The sequence below is a fragment of the Neolamprologus brichardi genome, chromosome 2, assembly GCF_056152115.1.
Source record: "Neolamprologus brichardi isolate AB-2024 chromosome 2, ASM5615211v1, whole genome shotgun sequence".
NCBI classification, from domain to species: Eukaryota; Metazoa; Chordata; class Actinopteri; order Cichliformes; family Cichlidae; genus Neolamprologus; species Neolamprologus brichardi.
Window position 1 is genome coordinate 31,593,978 of NC_142105.1, and position 13,164 is coordinate 31,607,141.

The 13,164-nt window shown below is 40.0% G+C and overlaps 1 protein-coding gene across 9 annotated transcripts in view; it reads left to right on the forward strand.

The window, feature by feature from the left end:
* map7d3 (MAP7 domain containing 3) overlaps positions 1-13,150 on the forward strand; it is a 30,235-nt gene extending 17,085 nt beyond the window's left edge. For 5 of the 9 annotated variants that reach the window (XM_087851167.1, XM_087851191.1, XM_087851182.1 and 2 more), the window contains 11 exons: positions 222-347; positions 2,071-2,210; positions 4,158-4,285; positions 4,380-4,597; positions 6,573-6,702; positions 6,993-7,278; positions 7,478-7,531; positions 7,627-7,696; positions 8,461-8,608; positions 10,038-10,324; positions 10,411-13,150. In XM_087851167.1, the coding sequence (XP_087707293.1) occupies positions 222-347; positions 2,071-2,210; positions 4,158-4,285; positions 4,380-4,597; positions 6,573-6,702; positions 6,993-7,278; positions 7,478-7,531; positions 7,627-7,696; positions 8,461-8,608; positions 10,038-10,324; positions 10,411-10,418 (1,595 nt within the window). In that variant the 3' untranslated portion in view covers positions 10,419-13,150. The remainder of the gene's footprint in view (positions 1-221; positions 348-2,070; positions 2,211-4,157; positions 4,286-4,379; positions 4,598-6,572; positions 6,703-6,992; positions 7,279-7,477; positions 7,532-7,626; positions 7,697-8,460; positions 8,609-10,037; positions 10,325-10,410) is intronic. The other 4 variants (XM_087851184.1, XM_087851201.1, XM_087851176.1 and 1 more) reach the window with 3 other exon arrangements.
* Positions 13,151-13,164: the final 14 nt, after the last annotated feature.

The window sequence follows — 13,164 nt, forward strand, 5'->3', positions numbered from 1 at the left end:
AGTATCCTTCTTTAACTCTATATTTATGAAAGTATAAAGACAGTTTATAAGGAACCCATCTAAGACGAGAGCCATTACCTTTGGTTCTGTATGTTGATTCTCTTGTTAAATCACATGGTGAACTTTGTTTCTTTACTTTTATTCCCCATTCTCATCCACTCTTTCTATCTTGGCCATTCTCTTGCTTTTTTCCGGTGATCTGTGTTTTTTCGGCCGTGTAGCTCGCAGGCCACTGGCCACTACTGTGGATGGAGGGGTCCTTAGTCGCCTGCTCACACCCACCCAGGCCTCACTAGCTAGGAGCAAGAGCGCTGCCGCCCTGTCCGCTGAAGGAACAGATGCCCCAGGTAACCTCCGCTTAGGAGACCCTGATAGAGAGGAAAGTTGGCCAGGGACAGACCTGGTTACCCTCTCGTTTCATCAGTAAAAAGTCAACCTAGTTATTCCCATTATCAGTTAATTAGATAATTTCATTCCACTGCCCAGATGCACTTTTGGACTTCAGAGTTTTGACTGCAGTTGTAGTGATCAAATGTTAACGTGTGCACAGTAATTAATCATAATAAATTGCATGAGAAAGTGTATTTACATTCTAACAAATAAGCTGACATACTCACACACATGTTTAGTTTACATGCATTTCCAAATCTGATACAATCGGTTGTTGTGTGCTGAGCTGGGCTGTGCAGGGCAGTCTTGATCAGGAGCATTTCTCTGCCTCACAGTAGCTTCAGGGTCCACACTAGGAGATTTACTCTAAGCTGCTTACCTATTGGTTCTTGTTACATCAGAGTAGGTCTGTTGTGCCATTCCACGAGTTCTCATAGTGAGGCATAATGTGTTGATATTGTGGATGCTTTAAAGCATCCTGTGTGGGTTTTTATGTCGCCCTCGTGACTGACATGCCTTAACATGAATACGTTTTTTGCTGTGGTGGTAATGATCAATTGCTCTATAGTGGTTGACAGCCTGCAATGATTAACACACACCCACAGTAATGAATACCTCTTTTTCCCTGGTTGACTGTGTGTTTTTATAGGTAGGAAGGGGAGTGCACTGTAAAGCACTTCAAAGCTGCAGCTGTATTTCTAGTGTTACAAACCTGTTAGAAGGTATAGATCCTCTGCTAAGTATAGCCCCAGTAGAAGCATGAGTCACCCACATTAGCAGCAGCTCATTACAGGGTAGGTTTCATAGTCGTTGCTGCGGCGCTGTATAAACTCTGAATGAATTTAGTGAACAGGCTGTGGCAGGGAGAGTTCTTTGGGTCTCGGGATTATGATGGTTAATCCCTCAATCTGACACAGCAAGCCAGTGCACAGCACCATTTCCTCTTCTAACTGCAGGCTAGACTTAACCTAATTGCTAAAGACAGTGTGTTAGAGCCTTTGCCGTTACAGTTTTATAGTTCTTTCTCAGTCCTGTCCTGAAACTTGAAAGGTCGGTCTCTCTCTGATTAGGAACAGTTACAGCATGACAAAAGAAAGGCGTATTACTCATTACTCATACACTAGTTACTGTACTCGAACACAGCAAGCAGTGCTATTTACATTCACTATGTGTTTAGCGTACTAATAAATCTGTGTGATTTTTGTGTGTGTGCAGTGTCAGTGTGCGTTCTACTTTGGTGGTGGTAGGTTTTACATAATGTGTGTTGTGCTGTGCTTATGGTGCCCGGTGTTTAGATTTGTTCATGTTGTATCCAGAAGCTGCAGGGTGTTTGGGTTTTTCGCCACATTGTTGCTCCCTGCTTGTTATGTGTCTCCAGTAATTTCCAGCCCGTCCGGAGTTTCAGAAATTAAGCTATTCCCTGCGTAATGAGCTGTATCTAACAAGTCGCTTTTTTGTTTTTTTTTGTGCTCTTTCTCCTTACAAAAACTTTTCATTTCTTCCATCCATCATTCTCCCTTCCTCATCCCTTCTTTCCCCAACCTTACCTCTGTATCCCCCCTCTTTTCTTAATCATTCACTCCTTTTGCTTTTTGCTGCTTTGCTGCCCAATTTGGTCGCTTGTCACTCCTCCCATTGGTTGTGCTCCCATGGTCCTGCGATGACTGTGTCCTTTACCAGAGTGTCACCTGTGTCCTCGCTCAGCCTCTGCCAGCCCATTGCACCCACCCCGTGGTCCAGTGCGCAGCCGCAGCAGCGACCGACAGAAGAGCAGCATGACCACATCTGTGTCAGCCGATGGAGCCCTGGACCCTTCGATGGTATGAACACCTTCGTTTTAATAACTGAACTTAGCTTTTAATCGTTGATCTCAATTTTAAAAATGTTCTCATGTCAGAAAACTGAAAAATAATGTTCGATTTGTTTAGTATCACTTTGCATTTGCTGATGGAGTAACCTGGATGTAGGGCTTTAGCTGGCATCTCCTAATCCATATCCAAATTTCCGAGTGATCATAGACACATTTAGGTTACACATTTGGTTGTGACCTATAAGAACGACAGGGTATGTTATTCTGCTCATAGAAGATGTGCTTGAAATAATTTAATGCAGTTTTGATTATATTATATAATTTTTAAAAAAACGTGTAGCAAAGCTATAATTTTATTTCTGTGGGAAAGTTGTTACATTTTGTTTGGAAATCATGGACAGAAAAAGTTTGGTTTTGGTAACATTGTAGCAAGAGGGAGCACAGCAAGTAGTGCTATCTACAGTCACTGTGTGTTTAGTGTACTAATAAATCTGTGTGATATTTGTGTGTGTAGTGTCAGTGTTTGTTCTACTGTGGTGGTGGTAGGTTTTATGTAGTCTGTGCTGTGCTTGGTGTTCATATTTGTTCATGTTGTATCCAGAAGCCAGAGGGGAGTTGACAGAAAATGAAAATTTCCTACATTAAAATTTGTGCAACAAACAGAGTGGCATGGAAAAAAAAATTTTGCCCCCTTCCTGATTTATTAGAGAGTCGTCAATGCACATTTGGAGTATTTGTGGTAGTCGCACACTCTTGGGAAGGTGTAGAGGTTTCTTTATTTGTGGATAATAGCTCTTGCTGTGGTTCACCGGAGTCCCAAAGCCTTAGAAATGACTTTCCAGACTGATAGTTGTCAATAACTTTCTTTCTCGGCTGTTTCTTTAGATCGCAGCACTGTGTGTTGCTTTTCGAAATTTATTAGCCCACTTTATTTTGTTAGACAGTTTCTATTTAAACGATTTCTTGGTTCAGCAGCTCTGACATTAAGCATGCCTGGGTGTAGTTAGAGAGAATAAACTCAGGTTTCCATAAATGTGATTAATTACAGTCAACTCATCATTTAAAGGAGGGTGGGGTTACTTTTTCCACATAGAGCCAGTTAGGTTTGGATAACTAACCAGTGATCTCTGTCTAATATTAGAATTAGTTTGATCTGAAACATTTAAGTAAGACAAATATGCACAAAAAAGAAGAAATCAGGAAGGAACAAATGCTTTTTCATGTCACTGTATATGCATATATCCTGCTACATTTGCCTGTCAAAGTACTTCTGCAGGATGCTAACCATAGGGAAATGTTACTCATGCAGCTGCTCTTTGAACTTTGCTGGTCGCTCATTTAAACACTGGCAAAATTTCATACTGCTGATGCTGGAGGGTCTTATCTGTATGGTCTCACTTGTTGGTCTGCCGTGCCTGGTTCTCTCTCAACCTGGCTTTCTTCCTCCTTCGCTGTGGTTGTGAAGGGCTTCATTGTCATAGTATGAAACAAAGGGATTCACAGTGGCCCGATTATGGACAAATCAGGCCATGCAAAGCAGACCCCACCCAGACCGTGGGACCCAATGTCAGAAGCCTCTGACTTTTCTCACCATCATGTTATCATCTCTTCTCAAGATGTACTGAATGGATAATGTGGATAATTGAAATTCAAAGACTTATATTTGTATTACATCTCAATACAAACCAGTAATTGTTTTAAAGTAAATTTTCAAGGCCTGCAGCAAAAGTAATCTACAAAGATTTGTAGTGAAAGAATACGGTGAGTTTGTAACAAAGTAACAAAAATCAGTTAAATTCATCACTAAAGTACTTTGTTTTTATATATGTTCTATAAATATTTCATAATACACAAAGGATTTTGTGGGAATTGGTTTTACGTTCTTGGAATAACCCTATTTGAGAGTGGTTTTATTAATACTGTCTCCACTTGTGTCCTTATTTTTGTGAAATTACAGAAAGATAAGAAGTTAACATCACCTGTGGGGCAACGTCCTGCCTCCCCATCCACTCCAGGTCGGCACCGCTCGCCATCGCCTGCCCCCAGTCCAGGTCCAAAGAGGACTCCTTCGCCTTCAGCACCCAAGTAAGACTCCTACACAGGATTTGTTATGAAACACATGCATTTTCATTTGGTTTTAAGTCAGAAAATAAGACGGCACACACAATTATTTCTGCAGGCAAAGCCCTAAGATGCGCCCAGCCTCTCCAGGCGCAATGAAACAACGCCCACCGTCTCCTCAGCCTGCATCAACCAAACCCCCGCCCATCCAGAAGCCTCTCGCTCCAGCAGGACCACCAACCTTACGAAAGAGGAACTCCAAGTCCAAAGATCTATGTCCTGTTCAAGCTGTGGCTCAACAGTCCTCTGATTCCAGCAAGACCAAAGACAAAGATGGTGAGCAGTTAACAGAGAAAGATTGCTTTATGTACTGTGACTTAACAGCTATTGTCACCTGACAGTCAGTAGCAGTATTTGCCAAGACTGTTCATTATCCTGCAAACCAGGATGTTTGTTCACTGTATTCAAACATGATGTCTTTGTAAACCAAACTAAGTCTTAAGTCACTAAGTTAAAGTGTTTTCGGCTAATGTACTGCAGCACGTCTAGTTCCAGGTGATTACCTCCAGGTCATAATGACATATCCCTTTTTTTCAAAAATGTTGCTTCTGCAAAAGGACTGTTTGTCCTGCACGTAGTTATCGGCACATGCTTCATTTACTGCATTCAGAGGAAACTGCAAACAGAATTTGTGCTTTAAGCACAAGAGAATCAATCACTGAACATGGTTTTATAACATGTCATTTTATTTTAGTAGACACACCATTATTGGGATTGTGTTTACATATTGCAATAAATCTCGGTGAAGCAGAAAAGGTAGCGTTTACCACCTGGAGTCGCATGCTTTAGACATTTGGATTTGCTGTTTCTTCTGCCACCTCCTGGCAGGGAAAATGGTTTTCATATGGATTTACATGCAACCAGATATCCACTAGAGGTGGGAATCACCATACATCCCACGATACGATATTATCACAATACTTAACGCACGATACGATATTATTGCAATTTATTTATTTATATTATTGATATTCAGATTCTGTACATAAAGGTAAACTTTATCTATATTCATTTTCTCTAATATCAAAGTCTCACACTCAGTCTTTCTCTCATTTCAGTTTTATTGTTGACAAACTGAACGGTTTGTATTACAGTCTAGTCCAACTTAACTGAACGCAACCATCTGGTACAATTATAGCTATTCTGAACTATGCAGTTTATGAAAACTATGCAGCCCCTTCAGCAACTGAAGAATTTGAAAGTAAATTAAAACAAAATATAATTTTACATTAAATAAAAAAGTTTTAAACTTAATTAAAATAAAACATGTCTCAAATTAAAATAAGTAAACTGTCATGTTTATTGCTGCCAAAAAAAAGTTAAACACATTTGGACAGTGAAGGAATGTCAGGATTCTTGCTCAGAAAAAGGATCAACATGCTCTGAAGTCAGAGCACAAAAACCTTTTTGTAACAAAGTATCGATTTCTGCTGTCCCTGTATCGATACATTATTAGCAAACAAAATATCACCATACTGCACAGTATCGATTTTTTCCCCCACCCCTAATATCCACTGTGTGTTAGAAAGCTCTAAAAGCATGGTCCAGTTTAGGTTGCACATTTATTTTTAGGAGTGTATGAACGGTGTTTACCCTGCCTTTTTACCCTGTGTCTGCTGAGATAGGCTCCAGTCCCCAATGGTTTTTTTTATGAGCAGTTAAGAAAATGGATGGATGGATTTATTCAACAGTCCAGCTGATAGATTTGTCACATTGCTTACTATGGCTTAATACACCCAAAACACCCAAAACATAAATGGATAAATGGCTTGATGTGTTAACCTTTGTTGTCTAACCTCATGTATGAATTCCTGAGGAGAGTAATTCACTCAAAGCAAAGGGATACTCTGGGATTCAAGTTGAACTTTATCAAGACACTTTCTTCACTGTTCGGCTTCTGTCTTTTCTGGGATGACAAATTATTTGTGAGCTTTGTGAGCCGCTGGTTTTCAGGACTGTCTGGAAGTCACAATAGAAGCAGCAGTGCGAATCCTTGCTGGGAGAGTATTCAAGAGTATAGCCCTCAAAAGGCATCCAGGGGTATGATAATGGACATGGTCTGATACTTAAGGGCAAAGGTATACCTGATGAGGGGATGGGACTTTACCATGTGCTGATGTAGGGATGATGTGCTGCCAGAGCTTGATTTGAGAAGAAAGGTTAAAGTTGAGGTAAATCAGGCCCGTACAGCATTGACAAAGTAGCTGACAGAAAGTCCTCAACCTCCGCATTTGTCTTTTTCACCTGTCAGACTCAAAGACTACGACAGGCACCAACTCGGCTGCTGAGGCTGCCAAGATCCTGGCAGAAAACCGTAGACTGATGCGAGAGCAGAAAGAGAGAGAGGAGAAGCTTAGGCTACAGAAGGAGGAAGAGGAGAGGTAAGATTGTTTGAGCTGCTGGAACTGTGTTCTTGTTTGTTCCATAAGGTATCATCATAAATTATTTCTTGTTTTTATTGTGTGTTGTTTGTCTATATATGACAGAGAAACCTCATATATGACCACAGCGTAACAACAGTAGTTTGGAGCTGCTTGTATTTTACAGCCACATGTGCGATTTGCATTGTTTTAGCTAATGAAACGGGCTGAGGCATACTGGTAATGAATACGAATAATTTTCATTTGTCAGGATACGTTAAATTAAGAGGTGCCATTTTTGACTATCTTAGGTTGAGAAAAGAAGAAGAGGCACGTTTAGCAGAAGAGGCTCGATTGAAACGTCTGGAGAAGGAAAAGCAGCTTGCAGAGGAGAGAAAACTTAGGGAAGAGGAAGAGGCTCGCCTAGCAGAGGAGGAACGGATTAGGCTGGCAGAGGAGGAAGCACAGAGGCAGGCCGAGCTCCAAAGGGAACGCGAGGAGGCCGAGGCCAAAGCCCAGGAGGAGGCAGAAAGAGTTCGTCAGGAGAGAGACCGCATTATGCAGCAGAACCAACAGGAACGTATGGAGAGGAAGAAGGTATGATGGGTGCATCGACTTTTTTTATTTTCGTTTTGGGCCTCGATTCATCGACGTGTCATTAAATAATTTTGTTTTGACAAGAAGTTACATCGAGAGTCAGTTTTTTAACCATCAGTCTCTCTCCTTTACCCAAGAGTCCAGATCACATTGGTAAAGTAATTACTAGAAATTAATTTCTAACCTCTTTCTGTTACAGAGAATTGAAGAAATAATGAAGAGAACTAGAAAAGGGGACCAAAACGATTTAAAGGTGAGCTCACATTCAGTCAACCCATTTGGTCGTATTTGTGATTTTCGGAAAATTCCTTCGCAATCAAGGTCGGTTAACATTTGTCTCCCGTGTAGAGAGATGATGATAAATGCACACAGGAGAATGAAGATGAGGAAATGGACCAGATACACTGTGAAACTAAAAGTAAGAGTTCTCCAGGCTTTTTCAGCTAACAATCTAAATATGCTGAGCAACTTTCATTATTTGTCTGTAACTGAGAATGTATCTTCTTACTTTCAATGTACTTACATATTGCTTGCGTAAAATTACATATATTTCTATGTAGGGCTGCTCGATTATGGCAAAAATGATGATCACGATTAAATCTCGATTATTTGACGATATTTATTTAACAATAACAATGTGTTGAATAATGACTTTAAAGATTGTCAAAAAATAATATAAAATAGTGCAAATACTGATAACAGTGCAAATGTTTGCAATATAAAAAATAAATGAAAAATGTAAACATCTATGTTTAGTGAACTTTGCAGTGTTGCTCTGTGGTGCAGCTACGACACTGTAGCAAAGTTTACACACTGTGTCTACTTGATCCACGTCTGACTCATGAACCCATAATGTTTCCACACCACTGAAGTTTTTTTACCTCTTTTCAACCAACAGCAGTCACTCTCCTCTCCAAATAACTTCTGCTTAGCTTTCCGAGCTTCCCTCGGGTCCTCTTGTTGTGACACGTGTTCGAAATGCAGAGAGGTGCGCTCAATTTGCCACACGGAGCAGCGCGAGAGTAAAGCACGAGGGAGGGGCTAATAATCGGCTCAGTCATTTTTAATGATCGTTGAAAGCCCAGATCGTAATCATGATTAAAACTCGATTAATTGAGCAGCCCTATTTCTATGTGACATGTGACGTGTCTAATCTGTGTTTTCATTGTCATCCTAATACAGTAACAGAGATTGACAAAGATGAGAGCTGTCTGTCCTCCGGGGAGCCTGCAACAGAGCGAGAAGAGCCCCTGGGCCACACGGACGAGAAGTCAGAGACAGACAAGGAGAATAACAATGGCACAAGCACAGATGAGACTCAGGCAGAAAGGTACAACTGTAGAGAAACCAACAAAACCCACAAACTTGAGTTACGTTTAGTCATCTAAAACTGCCTCAAATATTTGGCACTTTTTTTTTTTTCTAATTCAAAACAGCCACCAGTTCTTTGCATATGTTCTCTTATGATGTTTTGTTTGTGCAAACTAGCACTGCTACCAACAACCAGATGTTTTAAAAGAGTTTTTCAAAAAGAAATGTATAGATTTGAGCAGTCCAATCAACTTGCAGGGTGGAGTTACGATTAAGTAGATGCGTTCCTCACAAAATACCTCGGTATTACAAGTTAGCTAACATGTCAGAGGTGGAACAAAATTTTCTCACATTATTAAACTGTTTTGGTATGTTAGTGAAGCCAAAGACTCCCATCTCATATTTTACAGTTTGGCTTCTAACATCTTACAGAGAAATACATAAAATACATTTCAGATCTTTTTCTCTCTTAAGAATCAGATTTTAGTTCAGATGTATTTCTATTAACCCTTTAAAACCGGTCGGAGCGGGCACGCTCCGTTTTGCGTAACTATTTTTAAATCCCGGTAGCTCTGCAACCACGTGAGCTAGCGCAATCATTTTTTTTGTATATGAAACCGGAGGAGTTGTACTTACATCTTATGCCATCAGCTTGTCCTCGGTCACAGTTTCCTTCCACATATAGCTTTGCAAAAACTGCATAAAAAGCACTTGCAGCAACAAAAACATAATATTCCAGAAACACCCTTTGCCGATCCGATCAGCTGTTCATAACACTTCCTAAGTCCATCAGCGTGAACTATCGCATGTCCGCCATGACCTGCCCGAAACCGGAAGTGGCGTCATTTTCGCGGAAATGTAGTTTTTTACCATCAAGGCCTCATGAGCCTATACTGGTGTTTTTAAAAGTTATGTTTGACTTTATGACTTTCTGTGTGGTTTCTGGGATGCTTAGGACTCATATTGCACTGCTGGAAATAGTTTATTTTGATGCATATGCTGCTTTTTTTGCAAATTTGCATTATAATATTTATTTTCGTTTTTCCTGCAGTATATAAAAATTGGTGTATTTCAAAAATAAAACTTGTGGTAGGAAACTATTTTGTGCAACTTTTTTGTATTTACAGTTTTGAGGGATAAGCCTCTTAAATTTCTCTAACTAGAAATATATGTTAAAAAAGCAAAAACGATTTTAATTTTTTTGTAGTTTATTGCACTTTTTTGCAATTTATGTAATTACTATGCACTTAATGCAGACATATTATTAAAATCTAGGCTATAATGGTTGTATTGATGTATAGCAATTTGAAATGCTCCCAAAAATGGCTCCACAGCATGTAAAAATATAATATAAGCTCTGGTGGACTTGGTTCTCTGGTAGGTCTTAAAGGGTTAAAATACAAACACCTATAATAATCTCTTACTCTCCCTTGGTTCCCCTTCTTCAGTCCAGTACCTGAGGGTCGCCTTGTCGAGGGTTCTGAGTTCACGAATGAGCAAGACTCTACCAAGTTGGTCTCCACAGTCAATGGAAAATCCAACCAATGGAGCTTTGAGGAGCTCATTGACCTCAACGTCCACTCCAAGTCTCGACCCCTCCTTGAGGCGGGGGGCTGTAACAATGTCTTGAACAATTGTGACGGGAGCTCAGATGGAACCAGAGTAGCCTTTGAAGACAATGAAACCCCCATCAGCACGCTGCATTCCTCCAGTCAACCCATAGAAGCCCTGCCAGGTGAGCTGTCAGTCGCCGATGACACCAATGCTGCCATCGTCTAACTTAACAACTGACAAGAACTCTCATGTTTTATGTCCCTCTAGAGATTTGACATCTGCAGCGTCGCTGAGAAGCCTCTTACTGTTGCACTCCTAAAGTTCCTGTCCAGTTGACCTCCTTAAAAATTCTGTCAATTCCAAGCAGCTTTCTCCCCTTTCTCCTCCTTTTCCAGAGGGAGGAGCACAAGGTGAAGTGGAAAGACCACCCAAGTGCTACGTTTGCACCCTACATGATGAGGAAACTATGTATTGAAAGTATATATTAATAATTGTGCTTCAGGGAAATGCTGTCTATTCCTTCCACATGCTCACCCTGGGTCTTTTTCCTCTTCCTCTTGTGGTTTTTAGTTCTCCAGATTTTTTTTTTTTCTCAATTTTGTGTCCAGTTTTGATGATTTTTTTTTTTTTAAAGTGTTTGCTTTTGTCAGGGGTGCGTTGTTATAATTTATTAATTTTGGCTTCTTTGATATTGTAATTATTGTTATCAAATGTTTAGTCTTTTTTTTTCTTCTTGTGAGAATATTCCAGAACACATGCACAATAGATTTTGTGAATTATTCTTAATTAATGGAAGAAATTGTTATACGTTCTGTTTTGTTGGGGTTTGGTGGAGGTGGCATCACAGGTTCTCCATGTGACTGATCTAAATTTACTTGACAGTCTACTTTTTGCAGCAACATGGCCTTACAATTTTTTTCCCTACTTTCTAATTTTTTAAAACAATTTTTTTTTTCATGCACGCACAGTTTAGCAATCCCCGCTAACCTCGGGATTGCCTGTGTTAATACATTACTTGACTGGGCTTTTGTCATTTCATCCCCCTCCTTTGATTCCCTCCCTTTCCTTCTTTGGCCACTAGAGGGCTTCAGCAGCATAGCAGTTGCATTTGAAGGCGAACCATGTGTAGTTCCACATGTTCAGTAAACTTTTTGCACTTGTTTGAAGCTCACGGTTGGTTTAGGTTTTCCTTTTTTTTTTTTTTTGCATCTGTATATAGAATACAAGTTTACTAATATTGTACTTTACAAGAGCTCTAGCTGGGTCCGGTTTTAGTGTCATTTGTGGCGACTCCTCCAACTGTTTGTCATAACACAGAGGTGAAATCCTGTAGTTTATTTTTAGCTGCTTCTGAGCTTCTTGACATGGTGTTTGTTACTAAACTGAACTTGTGCTGAAACTAGGAATCAGGCTTTCAATGATCCGAGCTTTAGTTCCCGCTTTGTGATTCATTCTTCTGTGTGCTTCATCATCAGTTCCACTTCTTTCCAACTAACCACCATCTAAATATCCTGTCAAACTAGCTGCTACATATGACAAAATGCATTTCAACTATTTTTGTAGTATACAATTTTGGCTGTTGGTTTATATATGAAAATGCATTTCTACATATATTTAAGTGTTATTATATTGTGTAAATAATCAGTATTAGGCAAATGAAGCCATGTTCAGGATGGAGTGGCTCAGGTTGTGGAGAATTCAAGAGTCTGTGTTAATGACTATTCGGTTTCAGTTTGACTGGTGCCGTGTGACAGGGTTGCCAGGTTCTGTTTGGCCTACCTGGCGACCCTTACGTCCCCTTTCACAAGAGCTCAACAAAACTGGGTGGCAATCTACTTTGTTTCCTAAGTTTCAGCTCTGTATCTGTAGCGCTAATTCTAAATTTTGCCTAAAAAAAAGACTAAACCAGTTGAGATTTGGATGACAGAGAGCCATTTTTGTCCTTAAAAACACATTGAAACCCATGATATGAGTCATAGATGTGCCTCTCAGTGCTTTTAATGTCATCAAAATGCAATTAATGTCACGCAAAAGGACGTAGGGGTGTTGATTGGTGGTTGCAGGTGCGTCTGCTCAGGATTCAATTGTTCTACTGTAGAATAAGGAGGGCACTTCCACCCGACAAAAGCTGACGTGGGTCAGGCTGGTTTTCTGGTTCTTTGTTATTCATGAAATGTTGAATTTCTTGATGCTTGAAAAGTCCAAGCACGAGGTTTGAGACCTTGAACTTTTGCCTTTTTCTCTGCTGGCTTACTAAACTCTCTCTGTACATATAAGGAGTCTGAGCTTTTTTAGCTTTTCAGCTTTGATTAATAAGCTCAAAGAATGTAACAGACTCCATAAACCGTCCCGCAATATTTACCACGTCTCTGAGCTTACGCGCTTTTAGCCATCTTGTGTTATTCTTCTAGGAAGCATGAGACTTTTTGCACTGTCACAAGTTACCCTTCTTTAAACAAAGCACGTATCTGAGGACTTTACACAGCTCCCCCAGGAGTCTGTAAACTTTCATAAAGAAAAAGTCATTAATGTAGTTCTGTCACTTATTCCCATCCAGATGTTTTAGTCTCATTCGTAACCTGAGCCTTAGATCTTTCATACTCCGCTTTGCTTTCCTGAATACGCCTGTCTAAGGAGTGGTCGTAGTTGCTGCTTGAACACATACGGTGTCTGCATGTTACAGGGTATGGATGCAGAGCTCACAGCACGTAGTCATCATCATCTATAATGTTAGGTTAGAACGGTGCCTTAGATTAAGATTTAGTGTGGGTTGTTGGTTTTGTTTTTTTTATTGTTTCACAGTCAACTAAGAAAGCTTCTCCTTACCTCGGCCTCGACAATCATTCTACTCAACAAGGGCAACTTTGTGAATATGAATATTTCTCTAGACGTTTTACTAACAATGCCCTGTCCACATATTACATTTGTACTGTAAATATATCTAAAGTTTACTGAGATACTGACTGTTAAAACAATAAAGCCTTGAAAAAATACGTTTCCATTTCTTGCTGTGAAGAGGAA